Here is a 21,517-nt window from a genome sequence, read left to right on the forward strand (position 1 = left end):
TACTTTGATGACACACACCCATCGGTCTAAGTAGCGCTGCTTCAAGTCGAGCGCGGGCCATCAGCAGAAAAAGAAAAGAAATAAAACGGTAAACAGCCAACAGATGTAACTTAGAACGGGAAATGGATCGGTTTGTGAAAGGGAAGAGAAAAGCCATAGGATGAAGTTGCACAGACCCAGGCAGGTGCTGGTCATTTAAAAGCTAAATGCAGAAAATATGACGAGGCATATCTTGCTCTCGGCTTCACTTGCCATGTCTATACCGGACGCTATAGTTATCGCGTCGCGCCGCAACAGCTCTACACGACACGGCAAAGCGACCGTTGCAAATCATTTTAACTTTGTGTCAGTACGTCATAAATAGAACATGGCATCAGTTTAATGTAGGGTTTTGTCGTGTCGCGCCCTATACAGCCTATGGTCACGCCGCGCCGCATCTAGTGTAGACTAGACAGTGTCACTGATTATAATATCGCATCCAGTGTAGTAATAACAGAGTAGATAACAGAGATAGAATAATAATAATAACAGTTATTCTCTCTATGCTATTTTTCAATGTTTCAAGCGATGCAGGTTTTTTTTCCCTGTAAGTTTTTTTAAATTAAAAAAGCATGCATTTTAAATTTTTTTTTATATTCAGATTTTTTTATAGGTTTAAAGGGGGGCGCGACCAAAAAAGTTTGAGAACTACTGGTCTAAAGTTAACAGATAGTGTTTAGTGCAGTCCACATGTTTACATACGTTTATTACAGTGACTAAAAGCGGTGTGGTAAAGCAACAGATTTATTTTTATATTTCTGCAATCCATTTCAGTTTGTGTGATTTGTTACTGAATTTCATATTAATGTTTACACCAGGCTTATTTGTCAGTGCTTTTTGTCATAATTATTACATGCTTACAAGGTTGGAAGTTCAACAAATCAGTCAATATGCTGTGATTGTAGTGATTGTAAGTTTGTGTGATTTGTTACTGAATTTCATATTAATGTTTACACCAGGCTTATTTGTCAGTGCTTTATGTTGTCATAATTATTACATGCTTTCAAGGTTGGAAGTTCAACAAATAAGTCAATATGCTGTGATTGTAGTCGTTAAATAAATATGTCATTCATATCAATTCATGCATCACCTAATTTCATCGTAACATATAGGCCTGGCCTACAGAAAATAACATTTTTGTTTAATCTATCTAATAGTGTGTTGGTCATAGCCTACTATACAATGATTTATAGCTTGTCTTTGTTGAATAATACAGAACATAAAGAGCTTTAAAAAAAAATTGCATATTAAATCGCAATCGCAATATTGGTAAAAAAAAATCGCAATTAGATTATTTCCCAAAATCGTTCAGCCCTAGTCAGCTGCGCCACACGGATACGTTTTCTATGTTGTTTGTGCTTTGATCTGAACAAAAACAATGTAGCCGTCCAGTGCGGTTCCATTAATGAAGTGCGGGTTGTGAGGGTTGCCAAGAATATTGTTTGCGAGTCCTGAAAATGTGCAGGTGTCAGTTTGGTAATAGAATGAGGTTTTTAAGTTCGTAAAAAACAAAATGCTGTATGATACACAACCGTATTAAGGGGCATTGCCATATTAGTCATTAGCATCTACTCTAGGGAGTATTGTTTGTGTGAAACATGTCAAGGGATTGGTGGTGAAAGTAAACAGTGCAAAACATCAACACATTTTCGTAATCAACGTCACTGATTACATCAACGCATAGTTTTGTTCCTAGTAGATACCATAATACAGATATTACTCATCGTTTCGAAAAGGACAAGGGACTCACTGTAAATGGTATACCATTTGGTAATTCATACATAGAACCATGGAAAGTATAGTGAAAGACCCTATCTGTTTAAATATAAAAGAGCTGATTTTGTTCCTTACTTTGACCTGGTGGGCTTCCCTCTGTTCCCAAGATGCCGTTTTCCTGCTGGGGTCCTAAGGTGTTCAGGATAATCTGTGTGGCGCCCAGTCGTGGCAGTGTTACATGAGTCAAGTAAGGCAAGTCGTTCTTTTTGGCAAAGGACTGACTTGTCTCTCGCCTCTTTCTTAGGAAGCCGCCCTCAGGAAACAGCACAATCCATTTCCTGTCTCTGCTGTAGTAATTCTTGTCTAGGTGATCCTTCAGGTAAACTAGTTGCATTTCTCGATGTGCTTTGCCCTGTTGGTAATGACATATCTCGTCAATGACGGCTAAATTTCCCCTTGCACTACAAACAATTTAGTTTTTTAATAAATGCAGACAAATGTATATCAGCCCACTATCCTTGTCACATTGTTACAAGCATCTATATTTTCTTTTTAAGTGAACATATCTTACCTGTCTGATGAAGAAATCTCCATGAATCAGGGACACAACCCCAAAATTGGTATATTTAAAAACATGGTCCATCAACCACAACATCTTTCGTACAACCTGGATGAGAACATGAGAATTAGTTTTGTTGTCTAACTGTGATCTGAAATATCATCAATGTGATATCAGCCTATATTTAATGTACAATTCACAACCATGAGAGCAGTACTGGCCCCAACCTAAGCAGAGGCGTGCTTACCGTGCCCTTGTCCTGCAAGCACATCATTAGGGTGCACACATCTCCTGTAGATTGATGGTTGACTATGACCATGGCTTCATCTTCAGACATTGGTCTCACATCATCACCCCATTCTGTCACTAAAAAAAAAAAGACATAACACACATTACTCGTATCTGAAATAGGGATGCTCCTTTCGGTTAATTTTCCTGACCGACAACCGCTGCTCGTTATCCAAACATTAACCATTAATAACTGATCAAATTAGAATAAATTAGTATTAAATAAAAATAGAATGGACAAGCGTCTGTGATAATTAGGGCTGGGTATCATTTGAATTTGATCAATTCCGATTCCGATTTTGATTCTGCTTATCGATTCCGATTATTTTCGATTCCCAGTTTTGATTCCAATGTGATTAAATAATGATATCAAACATTTATCCCGCGTCTCTTTTTTGCAAACCATTTATTGGAGCTGAATACCATAAAAAAAATCAACAGGCTACATAAAAACTCTTTAAGAGCCGTTTATGTGCAAAATAGAACTGCATGATTCTGGATAAATTGAGGTTTTTGGAAGTTGTGGTTCTCTCATGATTCTGAAGAATGAAACGTTAGACAACTAAACAAAATCACATGTAATTGATGATTCAATGATTCAATGACTCACTCAAGATGTTTCATTACTGGATGAATCAGCGTTTTCGAATGAATCTCTTGTATGATTCAAAGACAAATACATTTTAACAGCCCCTTTTTGCCACCTACTGGCATAACAATGTAATCGATAAATTTTCATTTGAAGAGTCAAATTACTGTCAAAAGGATATTTACTCTATTTTAATCGCTACCATACACATCTATAAACCTTTATCCCAGTGCTTCTGTAATTTGAATGTTTGTAACAGAAGTAATGATACTGTGTGGTAGGGCTGGGCAAAAAATTGAATGCGATTTTCAATGAATCCCCTGCGATTTTGTGTAGCTTGTCAGTGATCTACGGCTCTGTGTAGTAAATGCCGCTCCATCTGAAAGCACGTGCTGGAGATTTACTACTAATCACCAGAAGCGGCTTTACTGACGAGATGGGCATGAAAATCTGGATGTGGATGTGGAAAATCATGGATGTGATCGTGATCGTGCTCTGCACGGACAAACCAACAAGTGATCACAACATTGATTGCACACGTCAAAGTTTGATGAATGAAACAGACGAATCATTATAATTTAGGAATAGAGTCACTTTGGGGTTTGAATCGCGTTCTGTAACGATCTATTAAATTAAAGTGCTTTGTCATGTTGGTGGTGACACCTCTCTTGCAACATGTTTAGCTATCAAAGATATTATACTTAGCGTTTTTGGCTTCTGATGTAAATGTAGCCAAACTTTGGATCGCTTAGATCGCTAGGTCTGGTCCTCACAGATGAAGAAAAAAAAAACACATAGGAATCGATAGGCGGAATCTAAATTTTTATTTGACAACAAGTATCCAATTCCTGACCTTAAGTATCCGATTCTGGAATCGGAATCGATTTTCGATTCCCAACCCTAGTGATAATACATTAAAAATACAAACAAATATTTTATTTTAATGTGCAAACAGCAGCAAACAAAGCAACAGCAAAACCTGGATTCGCACATCCTCATTTTATCACGCACCAGCAGCGCTTCTGAGAACAGAGAAAAACAGAATAAAATAATACAAATAAAAAAAAGAATAAAACAAATAGGCGTACACTAAATATATAATCAAATAAATAATTAACAAATTAAGATGACAAAACTAAAACACACACTGAATCCTTCCATGCGCTTTTAAGAACGGCATAGTAATTTTCCCGTCAGACTAGGGCTGTGCGATATGGACGAAAAAAAAAACTATTGCGATTTCTTCGATCAATTTTGCGATTTCGATTTTAATTACGATTTTGACACACACAGACATGCTTTACAATCATAAATGCATTCAGTGTGAATTTGAAACATATTTCCAAAAGAAAAACAAATTAGAGCTTTATCAAGAAGCTGTAGCATCTCTAGACCAGACATAAGGCAAATAATCACTAAGTAACAAAATGTCTCTAGAATAGACATATGGCAGAAAAAAAATAAAATCCCGTCCAGGGATTTTTTTTGCCATGTATTGGTCATAGAGCTCTTTGTGGCATTGCCTCAGATGTTGAACTAGATTTGTTGCGCCACACGTGCTCCGTCTGCAGTGCAGAGTATTAGGGTAGCTGATATTAGTAACAAACAAAAAAAGTCCTCAATTACTGAAAATAATTAAACTGTCAGTAATAAAAAGCCAAGGACAAATGCAATAGAATAAAAAGATACAAATTAAACAAACTGTGCTTTAAGGATTTTTTTATGCAAGTCTCAAGTATTTAGCTAACAGAAATGAATAATCAAATGTAAAATAAAACAGCATAGTCTTCACTGTAAGAATTAAACTTTCTTAGTTTTTTATTAAAGCTACAAAAGTCCTTCACTCAAGAGCTGCGTGTGATTTTGAATGTCTTTTTTTGTTTGATTAATATTAAGCACATAGTCGCAGCAGGAATATAGCCTGCTGTCACTTTAAGAGCCGCGCAGATCTAATTTACCGCTACACATGCAGTTTTATTCTCAACTGTTTATGTTCATTACATGACCGACGGAGGTTTATGTGAATAATCAGTAAGCGCCGCATTTTTACACATTTTTGCATGTATTTGACCGTTTAGGCACACAGCTTGACCTAAAGTTGACTTTATGTCCGTGTTCTGTTCCGTCTCTGCACGCATGACGTTAAACAGAAATCCTCCTGAGGAAGTGCAAGTTCTCTTTAGTGCTTTTAAAAACACAAATAAATCAAATACACTTCAATAAATCAAGCACGTCCCATTTTGCAAAAGTCACATTACATGATTTACTGATTTACATGTGAAATGATTACATTAGAGATTGCAGAGATCCTCATTTCAGTGTGCTTGACTTTAAAACACAAGCATGTCATATTCTGTGATTGTCTCTGAAGAGCGCGAGCCCTCACACGTTGCGCTGTGTGTGAAGTACAGACTGAACAGAAATGTCAACACATCCCACTGCTGTATGGCCAGATGAGACGCAAACTAAGTTTTCTCGACTGGATAACCAGTCTCGCTAGTAAAGTTTTGATGGATGAAGACTGCAATCAAGGTAAAGACGATTGCGGTGGCGAACAGGAGTCATACAGTACAGTAAGCACGCGTGAGTCCATTATAATAATGCGTGTATGTGGCGTACAGGAGTCATACAGTAAGCACGCATGAGTTTGTTATATTAATGTGTGTATGAGTGCTCTTGACGAACTGATCGCACATTGTATTTATGCACAGGCACAGACATTTCCGTACATTCACATTGTTTCCATACACAGTCACGATAATGTTTTTTAACGCAGGTTCACACTAGTGGTCGACCGATAAATCAGCCGATATCTGCCATTTTTCAAATATCGGCATTGGCCGATAAGTCTTTCTGTTTGGCCGATGTGTTTGAGGCGGGACTGCGGCAGCGCCTAAGCACACAGTGCTCACATTCTCCCTCTTGTTCGCTGTTGTCATTCAGTTCTAATACGGATAGAAGTATATCTAATAATCAGATAGAACTGTTAAACAAAATAATTAAAATGTATACTAAAAAGTATTATAAAAGATTGCTTTAATATTATTAAAGGCAAACATAATACTTTCTCGTTTGCCGTTAGCATTCCACAAATACGCATTTATATAATTTAAACAAATCTTTGAATGACTAATGAACATTTAATTTCACAAACCTTGCAGACATAGTCGAATCTAGTTGAGATCTTGTGAAGTGTGCATGTGACCTGCATGATTGCGTGTTCTGTGATGGTCGGTCCTATGGTCCGTGCAAATTGAATATGGACTGGAGGAGAGTTCCGATTCACTGGCGTGTTTGATAAACTTTCAACTCGTGACTGATTTCAAATTATGCTGCGCTTTATGCATTTGCCCACTGTCATATTCATGTCATTTTCACTGTGTGCTGTATGTAAAATGAGTGTTACCTTGGCTTTATTTGAAAAAATATGATTCCCAATGCACACAAACTTCCCAGAATACTGAGTGCCCTGTTGGTTACAGTGTTTACTTCCTTTATTAAATATGAATTTATTTGTGAAAAATACTTTGTCTTCTAGAGTAAGTATGTTTATTTTACAATCCATTTTCAAATGATTTCAAATTTCTTAAATATGAATTAAAATAAATAAAATTATATCGGCTTAATATCGGCCACCCTGCTTTCCAAGATATCGGCATCGGCTGTTAAAAAACCCATATCGGTCGACCACTAGTTCACACACACACACACACACACACACCTCTCTCTCTCCCTCCCTCTCGATCGAATAATTAATTCAAGTAGCTAAATGTTATAATTAATTAACTCAACTAAATGTGATCTTACCACACTATTTCATCTGTCTGATCTGAAGTGGGCAGAATACTGAGCTAACGAACCGTAGCTTCGCGTCAGTCTTGCCTTCATGTCGTGCATTAAATAGTTTAAAGCCGTAGCCGTGTATTCGCTCTTTAGCAGCCGTTTTTACGGCAATATTTAATTGACACCCTGGTCATTCTTTGTGTACTCGAAATGGTCCCACACTATCGTCTTCAGACATTGCTCTGGTGGAAATAAAGGATCACTTTTTGGTTCCACTGTCATAGTTCATCTAGTGTGTGTAGTAACACAAGCTGAATTTTCATCATTATTACCCCAGTCTTCAGTGTCACATGATTCTTCAGAAATCATTCTAATATGCTCAAGAAACATTTAGGCTATTATTATCCAAGTTGAAAACAGTTGAGTTCCTTAATATTTTTGTGGAAACGTGATACACTTTCTTCATGATTGAATAGAAAGTTCAGCAGAACACCATTTTTTTTAACAATGTAAAAGTCTTTTGTCACTTTTTATTAATTTAATGCATCCATGCTGAAAAATTATCAATGTAAAAAAATAAAAATAAAATAATAATAATAAAATTTTACAGACCCCCACAACGTTATACCATTGTATTAAAATATAACAAATTTTAAATAAAACATAACGTAAATTTTAACACAATTAACAGTCTAAATTTAAAGAATGATCACCGACTGCTTCTGTAAGAAAATCGATTACGAGATATAAAAAAAAAGCTTGTGTAAAAAAAGTTGTAGCAAGCACAGTCTACTGTTAATAGTGTAGCTATATGAATATGTGGGTAAATGTTTTGTCTAGGGATGCACGATATTGGATTTTTGCCGATATCCGATATTTTTCAACTCATTTCGGCCGATACCGATATATTTCCTTTTGTTTGGAAACAAAACCAAGTCTCTCCTGTAGAGAAACTATAAGCAAAATATTTTTAATTTTGGTTAGTTTTTAACAATAACTTATTTGTTTGAATTAAATAAACAATAATGAAGGTAATAATGACATTGTACATTGAAGCTTTGAAAATAACTATAAATAAACTATATATCAAGCGCTGCATTTTTTCCCCAGAAAGATGCAGTGTTAACCCCAACATTTTATTTTAAGATTTAACATTTGTAGATGGTCTAAAGCAAAAGAGCTGTAAAAATTCTGAAAATCTTTTAGAGCTTATGATTTGTTTAAAAAAATAAAACATATTACACATTAATGAATAAATCAAGTGTCATGTTTGTGATTTTTTTTTTCATGTAAGCTATAGATTGACCTTTCAATCAAAACATACTCATTTTATGACATCAATTACTGCTTTATTTAATCAGAAACAGTCTAAATGTTATTTGTGTAGGCTATTTTACTTTTAATTGAATTAGAAGTAGGCCAACAGCGCCCCCTACAGATTAAAACTCCTTACTGAGTGGGCATTAGGACCCGGGGGAGGCTGCCGCTGCTATTACGGTTAACTCTATCACACACCGAACGGGTCATTCTGTACCTGCTTTTACAGATTAAATGCAGCGATCCAAAAGAGTGAATCTAATCATCATTCAGGCAAAACTTTGCTTCAATGAGCCACACTGCTGACGTGATTTAATCACTAGCACACCCTGAGTACATGCGAGTTAACGCATTCCTCTTATCGACAAGACATATCGGCATAATGTTTCATATCGGGCCATAAATGTTTACTAGCTACTTAATAATAATAACTAAAATTATACTAGGGCTGTCAGTTTAACGTGTTAATTTAATTAAATATTTATGAATAATAACGCAATTAAAATATTTTAACGCAGTTAACGCACTGGCCCCGCCTCCAGACCCGTACATCCTCTTGCACTTCATACAGTTGACTACTGACAAATATAATGCAGGGCAACAACTCCATAAGTGCAGTTATGCCCTAAAATACAAGATATTGGGCAAAAAATGCCCCTGTATTTTGTCTCGATAAGCGATATGCCACAACTGTTGTTGATGTCCGAATACAACAGTTCAGTAAATAAGAAGTTGATAGTGTTATATTTAAACAAAACATTATCTGTTTTTGCTCAGTTTTGCCATCGAAAATATTTCCTGTAAAGCCACCACAGAACTGCTGTGCATCAACGAACAGCACAGCGGTGTTTCGTTTCTGAATGAATCTGCGTTTAGTCAAATGTAATTCATGCAATATTTCAAACCTTTAACCCACTTGGGAAAATCAACCTACGGCAACAGTTTAAAAGTAGCCCAATTCTGTGGAAAAAACGCGGACTTGGCAACCCTGCATCCAACAAGCGCTACCGGAGTCAGCTTTGACTGATCACAGGTCGAGAATGAGGAGAGATGACTGACAAGACCAATGTGGAGTATTTGCTACTCAACAGATTCTGAGCTCATTGACAAATATCTGATCTTGTAAGATGTGCTAACTTTACACAGAGTGCGTGTGATCGAGAAATCGAAAGTGAAAGTAAACAGCGCAAACACTCATTCAAAAATATTTAAATGCTCCGCATCCTGAGAGCGGCTCCCTGATGCACCAAAATTATACACAATAATAGAATGTTTAAAGGAGTGGACACGAAAATCGCGGGAGTGAAACATGTTGCGGGATCAGGCGGCAATGGTCAGAGATTCAGCGGGAGTGGGATTAAGAAACCAGAATCCTGGACATTTTGAGCAATTAAGAAATTCAGGCCGGACGCATTTTTGTAGGTCCAAAAAGAGGACATGTCTGGCAAAAAGAGGACGTATGGTCACCCTAATTTATAATCTATTGCTAATTGATGTATTCTTTTTAAAGTAGCATATGGAACATTTTCTGCCTCATTCTGTGACAAGAAGCCTCATCAGATCACTAAAGGAAGCATTTGACTGGTGTTGTGGAGTAAAAAGGTTATAATTTTCTCTTTTGTTGGACAACAGGTTTAGAAATGTGAATACAAGGGAGGTTTAGCTTTAGGCATTTTAATTTAAGCATGTTTAGCTTAGTTAACGGAAGGCTACCTGCTGCCATCAGAGCAAGTGTAATTACTGCATTCACGCGCTCCTCGGATGCTCTCATTTCCCGAGTTGTGCTTTTAAGTCGGAATGTGAAAACAACATGGACACTTGCGTTACTACAAAGATGTGTTGGATTTGTATTATTAGAGCTTTCCAACTTGAGTTCACGTGCATTTTCTCAGTCGGGAAATAATTTTTCACGTACGGTGGTGCCAGTGATGATGCTTCTTATGTCCGTTTCGGAGAACCAGAGGACAAATATTTCAATCTATCGCTCAGGCATGGCACAGAAATGAGGCACCAAAATCTGCGTTTGGATTCAGTTCTAGTACATACCGATTACATAGGTACCGGAGCCATATTGGTATCGGTACCCAACCCTACTTGTAGCCTAAACGTTTATTTGTAATACATTTTATGTTGAATGAAATAAATATTTCTTTCTAAAGTTACTATTTGTAATATCTACATAATACTTTCTCATTTAACACAATAATAGCTTTAAAATCATCTTATGTGGGTATTTTCACAGCCAAATTTAGTTTGAGATTAATTAGATTAATTAATAGCCACATCATGTAATTAATAAGAGCCCGACCGATATATCGTTTTGCCGATATTATCAGCCGATATGAGCCTGTCGCAGATATATCGGTATCCGCGAATATGCTGCTGATATGAATTTTTTTTACAGAACATATAACGCCGATTTAATGCTTTTGAATGGTGTAATTACTTAGTTGGTCCAGCAGAGCACACTGCATTGTTTGCTACTGGCGACCCAGGTCAGTGTAGTGAAGAGATGCGCGGATGAGCTCAAACTTCACCCGAGTCCGCTGCTTCAAATTATTCACCTGCACCTATATTTGATTGTCACATTACAATGATTCTAATTCTTCATTTTGCATGATGATATGATGAATGGATGGTTAATTTTTAACAGCAGTGACATTAGAGACTTGAGCTGATATGTGCATCACGGCACGCGTCTGTGGCGCATTAAAGCCTGTGTTACGGTCACCGGAGCTGATCGCGGCCACTCAGTCAATGCTGGTGTTTATACCGGACGAGCCGCAACCCAGAACTCATGCTTATCACATCGGTCACATCACATCGCGTGGGGTGACAAAATACAATAGAATTCGATTGAATTTTGTCGCGCCGCGCTGCTCACGTCCGATGTAGAATAGAACCCATTATAATCAGTGATGTTGTCTACACTGGATGCAGTAAACTGATGCCTCATTCTATTAATGACGTACTGACACAAAGTTCAAATGATTTTCAACGGTCGCTTTGTCACGTCCTGTTGCGGCGCACACGGTGTCGGCATAGTTTGTCAGTACAGTCAGTAATGTAGCATATTAAAAAGTTAGTATCTTTCTGCAATCCAACAGACGGCAGTGCGGTGGTGGTTTGTGTCTGTTGAATGGTGATTTAACGCTACGTTGTCACCTAGTTGGAGAGACTCAATGCCAAGTAAATAAACAACAATGTCCCCGACTCTCACAATGAGTTTATCATATTTGTTTGCTACATTAGTAGGGCCCTATGATTTCCACAATGCAGAAAACATGGACAGAATAACGGAATCCAGTCATAAAAACGGAATTTACTGTATAACGCGGAATTTCATGGAATTGGTCTTATTTTTGATGAATAAATAAAAAACTGGTCAGGACATATAGACTGTGTCTGTGAATATTAAACTGCAAAAAGACAAATCCTCATGTTCTGCAAGTTCATTTGATTACCAGAAAATACACAACACAGACGTTTACATTTAGAAAAGCTCTGCTTCCTGCATAAACCTGCCCCTGTTGGTTTGGCAGTAGCTTGCTCGCCCTACACGGTTACCTTGTTTAATTTCTTAATTCAAGTTATATATTTTGCTCTATTTGTTTTTTAAGTTATTTATAATAAGTGAAGTGAAGTTTACTGTTAAGTGCACTGATGTCAGACTCATTTTGAATAATAAAGTTGATTAAATTGTTAAATACCCTGCCTCCGCTACATAGGCCTATGTTTGTCACATCATTATAAGTGTTTGATCACCACATTTGAGTTATCATTGTGTTTATGTATATATATATTATTATGTTTGTTTATGTAGGCTATATACTGTATTATATATACAGTACCAGTCAAAAGTTTGGACACACGAATGGGAAGTGTGTCCAAAGTTTTGGCTATACTGTACTATAATTTAGCCTACACAAAATATCAGCCGATATATCGATATCGGTCTTTTTTTACTCCCTAATATCGGTATCGGCCCCCCAAAAACCCTACATCGGTCGGGCTCTAGTAATTAATTAGATTAAACATTTTAATCGACTGACAGCCCTAGTTTATACAACTCTTCATTTTATAATAAGTACGATAATACATACAGTTGGTCATTTATGCAGAATCTACATTTCACATATTTTCTATTCAAAATTAATAACTGCAATTATAATAACTGTACAATTACAAAATAAATAGTTTTTGTCATAAATATGCGGTTCTAAAACATTTAGAAAAATTAGTTCAAGCTTTAGAAATAAATATATAAAATAAAATAAAATAGAAACTAACTATCACTCATGGTGGATGACTGCTTGACCCACTGTTACCAATTCGAAAATAAGGAGTAAAATAGAACATATCAACCAATCAGAAAACTGTTTTTATATCCATTTGACAATATTATCTGCCATTTATTGACACTCAAAACTTCAAGTTCAAGGCAACTGTGATTACACAGCTGCTGCTTCATGACAAGCTCAGCAATATGTCATTCAGAAGCAAAACTTGGCCCTTAGATCAAGCCAATGAGCTCCATCGGGTCTCTCATAATCTCATTTACAAACAGTGACTACAAAACTCAGATGAACAAAGTCAAGGCAAAAACACTGCTGTGCAGTTTAACAAAACTGCTTAAAACAAAACTGGAAAGTAGGGCTGCACAATATATCGTTTCAGCATCGATATCGCAATGTGCGCACCCGCGATAGTCACATCGCAGGATGTGCGATGTTTAGAATACTGATCGTTATATTTATGCTGATTCGTTTTCTTTGCTCACACACAGACACCGTGTCTACACTGGACGTGTCGCGCCTTCCCGCGCCACAACAGCTAAAGTCCGTCTACACTGGACGCGACAAAGCGACCTTTGCAAATCATTTGAACTTTGTGTCAGTACGTCATAAACAGAACGAGGCATCAGGCTGCCATTTCTGTTGCATATGTGAAACAACAAATGGCAAACAAAACTGAAAGCATAACGAAACCACGCTACTTGTTTGAACTGCGCAGCGCTTGGAGTGTAGAGCCTGGGTTATACTCGCAGCGTCAGCACGAGCGCGAAGGTGCGCGCAGCAAAAATGATGCAAATATTGAGGAAACGATGGATGGTTTTCATGCTGAAGTAAAGTAAAAGACCGCTTCTTAAACCAAAGGTGAACATGTTGGTATTCTTGTGGAGGCAAAAAAAACATGCAAGCACTGTCACCGACAGCAAGTTTAGTTTTACTTTTCGTTTTGTTTTCATTTGCGTTATCTTTGCCGTTTACCTCATGATATGCTATGGAGGCTCTCTTTTATTTATCTGATTCCTCAGTGTTTGCTAAACGTTCTGTAATTTATTAGTCTGTATATAATACAGCATGTGGTGTATGCCATGCCTCATTCATATTTTTTAATTAACGTTTTGTAAGCTAGTTTGTCATTGTATCTTACGGTTTTATTGTTGTTGTGCTTTTTAATTAAGAATAACAATGAATCCATCTTTTGTTTTAGTCTTACAAAAGTGAAAGGTATAGACGTAAGCAAAACAGACAATTATCTTTTCTTGTAAAACGTGACAACAAGATCGCAAATTTAAAAGCGAAAGCATCCGAAGCCCAGATAACATAGCAAAAGAGGATCTCCCGTTCACAAAATTCAAATCACAAATAATACTACTAATGAAAAATAACAGGTTGAATGTTAACCTCTTTCGTTTCCATATAACTACAAACTATGATAAAGGCTCATCAGCATGCACTGATTAATCCCATGTTGTAGCAAAAAAAAACAAAAAAAACAATTCCGACCAAATCATTTGCTCATGTGACCAACTGAGAATGTTAGTCGCAAAAGAGCGACCAGTGGGAAGAATGAGTCTGGAGCCCTGTGTTTATTACATTGTTTTGTGCAGTGAAAAACATACCTAGATTATTTCCAACTAGATTATTACTATTACTATTTGTGGAAATTCGTGACCAAGAACAAAGGCTATAGGCTATATGGACTCAAACGGCATCCAAAAGCATGGTCGCGATGTAAGATTTTCCAGCTAACCAAATATTCCTCTAATAAACAAAGCTTTTATACCACACTTGTCATAATCAGTTTATAATTTGTAAATAAATAATTGCTGGATTCAAAACAGCAATTAAAAGAAGCTGTGACCGACACTTGACATTACGTTTTCCCGGAGCATTCAATGATGTCACTAAACGGTGATGCCACAACTAAGAGCATCGCTCACAAGTTTCTGCAGGACCTAACTAGCCTAGGGCACAGGTTTTCAAGCCCTGGGACAAAATGGGATGCTTTAAGGAAAATGTATAGCCTACGTGACAACGCGCATTCTGTTTGTTTGCTTTATTTTGCAAAAGCACAAATCTTGTTTTTATTGTGAGTGTGCAAAAACAAAAGTAAACACTTTTGCGGATTATATCTTACTCCAAAAATTGAGTTTTTTATGTTTCAGCTGCTCGATCGCGCCGGCGCCTCGTGCGCACACACCCCACATATTCTAGCAATTCAAACTTACATCGCAGTCTGTTCATTATCAAAATAAAATACAGTCAACCAAACATATAAAAGGTTACACTGGTCAGTTTAAATAGACCGTGGCATACCGGTCCACTCTGCTGTTATGCCAAGGACTTTTCTGCTCATGTGAAGAGGGTGATCTTTTCCGTCTATATGCGAATGCGTGTAAAGTACAAGCCTAGTTTACATTATAAATAATAGTTTAACATTCAAATACATTGCGAATATGGAAACATTTGGATTTGTGCCGAATGAGATGTGGGTAATAACCTCCAAATACATCTAGCCAAACCCGTGCTCCCTCCGTCTCGTATGCACGCACGAAAATTTTTTTGCGATTGCAATTTAATATGCAATTATTTTTTAGACCTCTTTATGTTCTGTATTATTCAACAAAGTCAAGCTATATCATTGTATAGTATGACCAACACACTATTAGATTAGATTAAACATAAATGTTCTTTTCTGTAGGCCAGGCCTAAATGTTACGATGAAATTACGTGATGCATGAATTGATATGAATGACATTTATTTAACGACTACAATCACAGCATATTGACTGATTTGTTGAACTTCCAACCTTGAAAGCATGTAATAATTATGACAACAAAGCATTGACAAATAAGCCTGGTGTAAACATTAATATGAAAGTCAGTAACAAATCACACAAACTGAAGTAGATTGCAGAAATAGAAAAACAAATCTGTTGCTTTACCACACCGCTTTTAGTCACTGTAATAAACATATGTAAACATGTGAACTGCACTAATCACGGTCTGTTAACTTTAGACCAGTGGTTCTCAAACTTTTTTTGTCGCGCCCCCCTTTAAACCTATAAAAAAAAATCTGATTTGTGGGTTTCATGCTGTAAGACATATGACACACACAGGCTTTCCTCCTCACCAACGACATTAAACACCGTGTCTACACCGGACGCGAGCGGCAAAATACAGTTGAAACCATTATAATCAGTGATGCTGTCTACATTAGATGTGGCGCGGTGCGACCAGACTGTATAGGGCGCGACACGACAAAACCCAACATTAAACTGATGCCTTGTTCTATTTATGACGTACTGACACAAAGTTAAAATGATTTGCAACGGTTGCTTTGCCACGCGTCCAGTGTAGAGCTGTTGCGGCGCAACGCGACATCTGTAGCGTCCAGTTCATAGACTGTATAGACACGGTGAGTGAAGCCGAGAGCAAGATATGCCTCGTCATATTTTCTGCATTTAGATTTTGAATGACCAGCACCTGCCTGGGTCTGTGCGACTTCATCTATGGCTTTTCTCTTCCCTTTCACAAACCGATCCATCTCCCGTTCTAAGTTACCTCCTTTGGCTGTTTACCGTTTTATTTCTTTTCTTTTTCTGCTGATGGCCCGCGCTCGACTTGAAGCAGCACTACTGACTCTCGCGTCTCACGTGACCGAGTGTAATCGCAGCCTCTGCGATTGAAAAATCGCGTTTTTTCATATCGCGATATTATCACAAATGCAATTAATCGTTCAGTCCTAGTTTTAAAATACAATAACGAGCACCACGAAACCATTTAAAGAGGCGGAAACAGTCAACAAAGTAAAATTATCTCAAACATACGGCGCGCTCTCTTCATTTTATCAAATGATCATAATCGCATATATTCATTTTACAATCCTGCTACTAGCATTTAATATGATAATCAATATTATTTAATGATAGAACTTTAGTAATTAGAATTAAAAGTTGATATCCGTGTATGACTCATTTTAACTAAACTTCGGACTGGTGGTGGTGCATTTTTGGTCATTCAGTGTTTCTGTAAAAAAATTAAAAATTGGGGAAAAACTAACAAAAATACTGATAAGATAATAATGAAACGAATTCTACTAGAACGATATAAAACGCACTAAGGATTAATGAGCTACTGGATTCGTGAATATTAATCAGGTTGTGTGCGTTCGCCTGAACTGATTTGCTGAAATCAAAACAGGGATGATAATAGGCGAGCGCCAGCCAATGAGATTGCCGTTTGTGCATTAGTTCCGCCCACTAGCGGAGAAAGCGGTAGTTCTTAAAAGCTTAAGAATTCCAAAGGAACTCCTTTGAAAGAATATCGTTTACATGTAGCGCATCAATTCTCTCTCTCCGTGTGTGTGAAACAAAGCGACGGCGAGTCGTGCGCCTTCACACTAGAGTTTACGGTACGTCAAATACAGGTGCGTTGCACACCCATTTAGATGAACCGAAAAACAGCACAGATCGCTTGGCGGAGAGTGAAACTCTGAAGCGCTCAGTCAGAGAGTGTTCGGCGAGTGAAACTATATCTGAGCTAAACTTATACTTAGCCTCCAACTCACACACTGGCGAGTAAAACCTGAGAATTTATTAGCAATTGGCTAATATTAGACATAATTTAGTCGCACAGAGTGAAGATTTAGTCGCATATGCGAGTTGTATACATAGTTTTACTTTTGTCAGGTATATCACCTAGCCATAAAAACTGGTCACTATATCTTTATAGGCTTCACACCATTTTTTAAATAACATTTTACCTTTTAAAATACAAATATTTCTATTAGTCTCTAAACAAGTACGAGCTCATAAAATCTGCACATATGAGAAAATTTATTAAAATGCATTTTGAATAAATACAGTATGTCAAAATGTGGAACATAGCTAAATGTCACGTGAACTACCTTTATCTGTTATCTTGTAAAAAGCTGACAAATCGTCTTTTCTGTCTTCACGATCGTCTGACTGTCCTTCCGTCTCATGGTCCACATAATCGGTCTCAAGCTTTCTCCGTACAATCAACACCCTGGTTACTCTTAGTACCAGCATGCAACAAATGAAATTACCCATGAAATGCTCGTGAGTAAGCAGACAGCGTGTCACCTCTCGCAGATCCAACTAGCCATAAATTCAAATCGGCTTCTAATCTCATTCCAAAATCTCTTTCTAATGAAAAAGCCAAATTCAAATCGATATTTGTAACAAACTACACATAAAGCAATACGGGCAACACTTCCAGTCTCTAATGAATGATGATGTGGATTCGTCAAGAGAGAAGTGAGCTAAACAAAGACCTCCCATGAGGTTCCCAGTGTATAACATTGGCCAAATACACTCTATTAAAGCCAAAAAAACACACAGTGTAACTTAATCAAACTGGTTTCCCAATGAAAATAAAGAAATCAATCAAAAACTGGAAACCCTAGAGTGTAAGAGTCAATAAAGATGAAAAAAGTCAATAGATCTGCACTCAGCAGTCAAATTTTGGCGCCACTAGATGATATACTAGACCAGTGTTTCCCAACCGGGGTGCCGTCTGTCGAGGGCAGGGGTGCCGTGTAAAAAAAAATCATTTTTTTATATTTTTAAATTGCGAAAATGTTAAAAAAGCATCTATTATATAATATCCATTTCTGATGTCGCCAATAATTAGAGACGCACCGCTCAGGTTTCACTTTCAGCGTGGTGTGACGCTCTGCGTATTATCCTGCTCTGTGTGTGCGCTCCGCTCAGTCGCTCCACACGTATACCGTTCATGCTCATCGGAACAGCGGGTTTCTGTCTGCTGTAACATGGTGTGGTATATGGGCAACTCTGGTAACGCTGCCCTCTCATTCATTCGGCTAACCGCTATGTTATGCTCACGTGTCCTCTGATAATAATAGCTTTCTAGGACTAAACATTATTTGGATAATTCGTAAAAAAAAAAAAAAGTTTAATATCTTAACCCTATTGTTAGACCTACCTGAAAAACTAAAAAGCTATTTGTTTAATTCGAAGGCCTGTCGTTATTTTTTTATTTGTGCTATCATTATTAATTTCTTTATTTGTTCTTATTTTATTACTGACTGCTTACGTGTCATTTTTTATTCAATTCAAAGTTTGAAATCAAGCTCTCTCGTGCTACTGCACCAAAATTGGTCATTAAATAATGTTTACATATGTATAAAAGCCAACATTAAAATCTGTCATATAAATTGGTATCTTCATTAGAAATTAGCCTACTGATTGCCACCATTGATGGACAGCATTTTTTAATAATATTAAAAATATCTGTATGACATTATATTCTGCAGTTCTTCCCGAATATCTATACTTTTCAAATTATCACGTCGAAGTCAGAAATTCAAATATTGTGACAAAATTAATTTTGTAGGGTGCCACAAGTTTGTTAAAATTTCCAAAGGGTGCCGCGACTAAAAAAAGGTTGGGAAACACTGGCCTAAAGATGCTGACTGAAGTCTAGCACCCTGCTTGGCTTACTTGAAAAAGGTCGTTTTACACAGTCCTGCAGTAAAATTTTACATTTAGGGCCTTTCACTGGTATTTAGAAAGTCAGAAAAGAGAGGAAAACTGGTCTTACCCGTGTAACCCGCACACCAGCCCCAAGACGCCACCATCGCCAGTAACCACCTGAACATGACCCCTTCGATGTACCAGAACGTGGGGGCATCTAGAAGTCTTAAAGGCTGCAGGACTATCAGGTAGAGGCAGTACGACGGGATCGCCACACAGTTATTAACAAACATGAAGGTGAAACGCAGCAGCGACTTCATTAAGATCCAGAACAATTTGCGGGCCGTGTCCAGATGGGGTGCCATACTGTACTGTCCTGCCTGCAAAAAAAGCAAAAAAGCTAATTAAATCTCAACACTTCAGCTGATGTGATGCATGCTTAAATCAAGCCAGTGAACGCAAGGCATGGCGGTAACAACAAAAAATAGACTAATGTATAGAGATCATGTAACTGATTTACTCACAGACACTGGAGTAACCACTGCTATAAATGTGCCAGTTCATACTGACACCCTTTAAGCCCGTTAGACTTTGATATCTATGGTTCAAGCTAAACAAACAAAGAAAAACTTTGGTTCAAATTAAATAGTGTCTTTCCTGATAAGCATGTTCAGGTTAACAAAAGAAACCAACAATACCATGCTTAATCCTATATTTGTCCTGGGTGACTGTATGATATAAAAAATGACCTGTACAAAATAATAACGGTAAGAATGATGTTGAGTATAATTATTCATAACATGAAATTATTCATAACTATGATATTTATCATAACAATAAACGTAACGTTTGATAGGACACACAGAACCTGATTAGGTTAAACACACTTCAATTCAGTTATTTGAGTCTGCATGGCTTTCATTCATTTATTTTAAGGACAATTAGAGTAAAAATCCTTTTGAATGAAGGTGAAATGTTTCAAATGAAGTGTTGAACAGAGCGCTAACGCGGCTAACATGCTACATAGAGTTTTAGCTGCTGCTTCAACAGCACTGCCAGTTTATACCAAAATGTGTATCATTTTCTAACAGTTCAAACAGACATATAAATGAATAAATAAAACATGATGATAATATACCATTACTGTTGGTAATTAAAGCAGAAAGTGTCTGTGCTTGCGCTGCTGTGCTAGCGTGCTAAGCTAACGCTCAGTTTAACGGTCACTTCATTATACGATTATTTATTCTTCAAATTATCTCTTTGTTTGAGTTTCGTTAGTTGTACTTTTTTATATGTATATAATCCCCGACTGTCTGTCCTCCACACAAAGTGGCCGGTGTCTGGCTGATTCGGTGATTTAATGAGATTAATAGAGATTGACGGATCCGTTAACGTTACCCACCGGATCAGAACACAGCGATCCAGATCCAAGAAAACGCTTCGACGCTTCAAATGGCATCGACGATCTGAAACGCTCTCATATTATGAACGCTCTAATCTTCACGTGAAGCTGTTTTCTCACCGTGCTAACGCGCAGCCCGCTGGTGAAGCTGCAGATGGGCTCGGACGGTTCGGTTCGGGTCGGTCACATGTAGCGGACGGAGATGGTCGGTGAACCCGAGAGCTTTAGGTCGTCTGCTCCACGGCGTGACTCGGTTCCGAGAGTCGGTGTCCTGATCGGATGCACGCGCTTCAGTCACACACGCGCATGTTTCTGGAGTCACGCAGCCGAACCTCTGGATCGCACACAGCACACGCTTGAGGTCAGAGTCAGACTCGTAAACCCATCTTTCCGCTCCGGATGAGGCGTGTCGTGTCGGGCATGTATTCACTGGGCCTCTCCTCCGGGATGAGGATGAGGAGGAGGAGGATGATGATGGTGATGATGATCTCTGGCTCCGTTATTCTGGACCTCCCACAGGCCGCGAGTTCTGACGATATGTGCTACCCGCTCAGATTGTGCTACCAGCATCTTATTCATGTGGTTTGAGGCTTTTTTTTTTTATGTCCATACCTACCCCTACCCTAAACCTACCCGTCTGCACCTACCCTTACCCTAAACTTACCCTGAAACAATGCAAATATATTGTTGGTAGCACAATCTGATAGGTATAGCATGTTTCGTCGGTACAGCCGGCCCAGCTCTGTTGCTGAAGAAACTAGATGTGTAATATTAAGGAACAAACTTCCATCTTTGGAAGTGTAGGAAACTAAAGTGGCCACCCAGTAGACTCCCTTTAGAATAAAAGAAGCTTAAAAAGAAACGGATTTTTTTTCCCGTTACCACATTCTACAAACAAAATGAAACTATATAATATGAAGGTGTTTTTGGCACTGTTCCGCAGTAGCTGTATTTGGAAAAAGTTGGTAAACTATGACCCCCAGTGGGCAATAAAAAAAGTCTTCCCTATCTATCTATCTATCTATCTATCTATCTATCTATCTATCTATCTATCTATCTATCTATCTATCTATC

General features: G+C 37.7%; 1 protein-coding gene across 2 annotated transcripts in view; it reads right to left on the reverse strand.

The window, feature by feature from the left end:
- The window catches only part of lpgat1 (lysophosphatidylglycerol acyltransferase 1), a 41,153-nt gene extending 20,132 nt beyond the window's left edge, over positions 1 to 21,021 (reverse strand). Inside the window, exons 1-5 of one of the 2 annotated variants that reach the window (XM_016246950.1) lie at positions 20,564 to 21,021; positions 19,169 to 19,421; positions 2,562 to 2,680; positions 2,327 to 2,422; positions 1,891 to 2,167 (exon numbers count right to left, since the gene is read on the reverse strand). In XM_016246950.1, the coding sequence (XP_016102436.1) occupies positions 1,891 to 2,167; positions 2,327 to 2,422; positions 2,562 to 2,680; positions 19,169 to 19,406 (730 nt within the window). In that variant the 5' untranslated portion in view covers positions 19,407 to 19,421; positions 20,564 to 21,021. Of the gene's footprint in view, positions 1 to 1,890; positions 2,168 to 2,326; positions 2,423 to 2,561; positions 2,681 to 19,168; positions 19,422 to 20,443; positions 20,536 to 20,563 lie in introns of those variants that run through there. The other variant, XM_016246949.1, reaches the window with a different exon arrangement.
- Between the last annotated feature and the right edge of the window lie 496 nt (positions 21,022 to 21,517).

Source organism: Sinocyclocheilus grahami, unplaced genomic scaffold (assembly GCF_001515645.1).
Source record: "Sinocyclocheilus grahami isolate Dianchi unplaced genomic scaffold, SAMN03320097.WGS_v1.1 scaffold817.1, whole genome shotgun sequence".
In the NCBI taxonomy this organism is placed as follows: domain Eukaryota; kingdom Metazoa; phylum Chordata; class Actinopteri; order Cypriniformes; family Cyprinidae; genus Sinocyclocheilus; species Sinocyclocheilus grahami.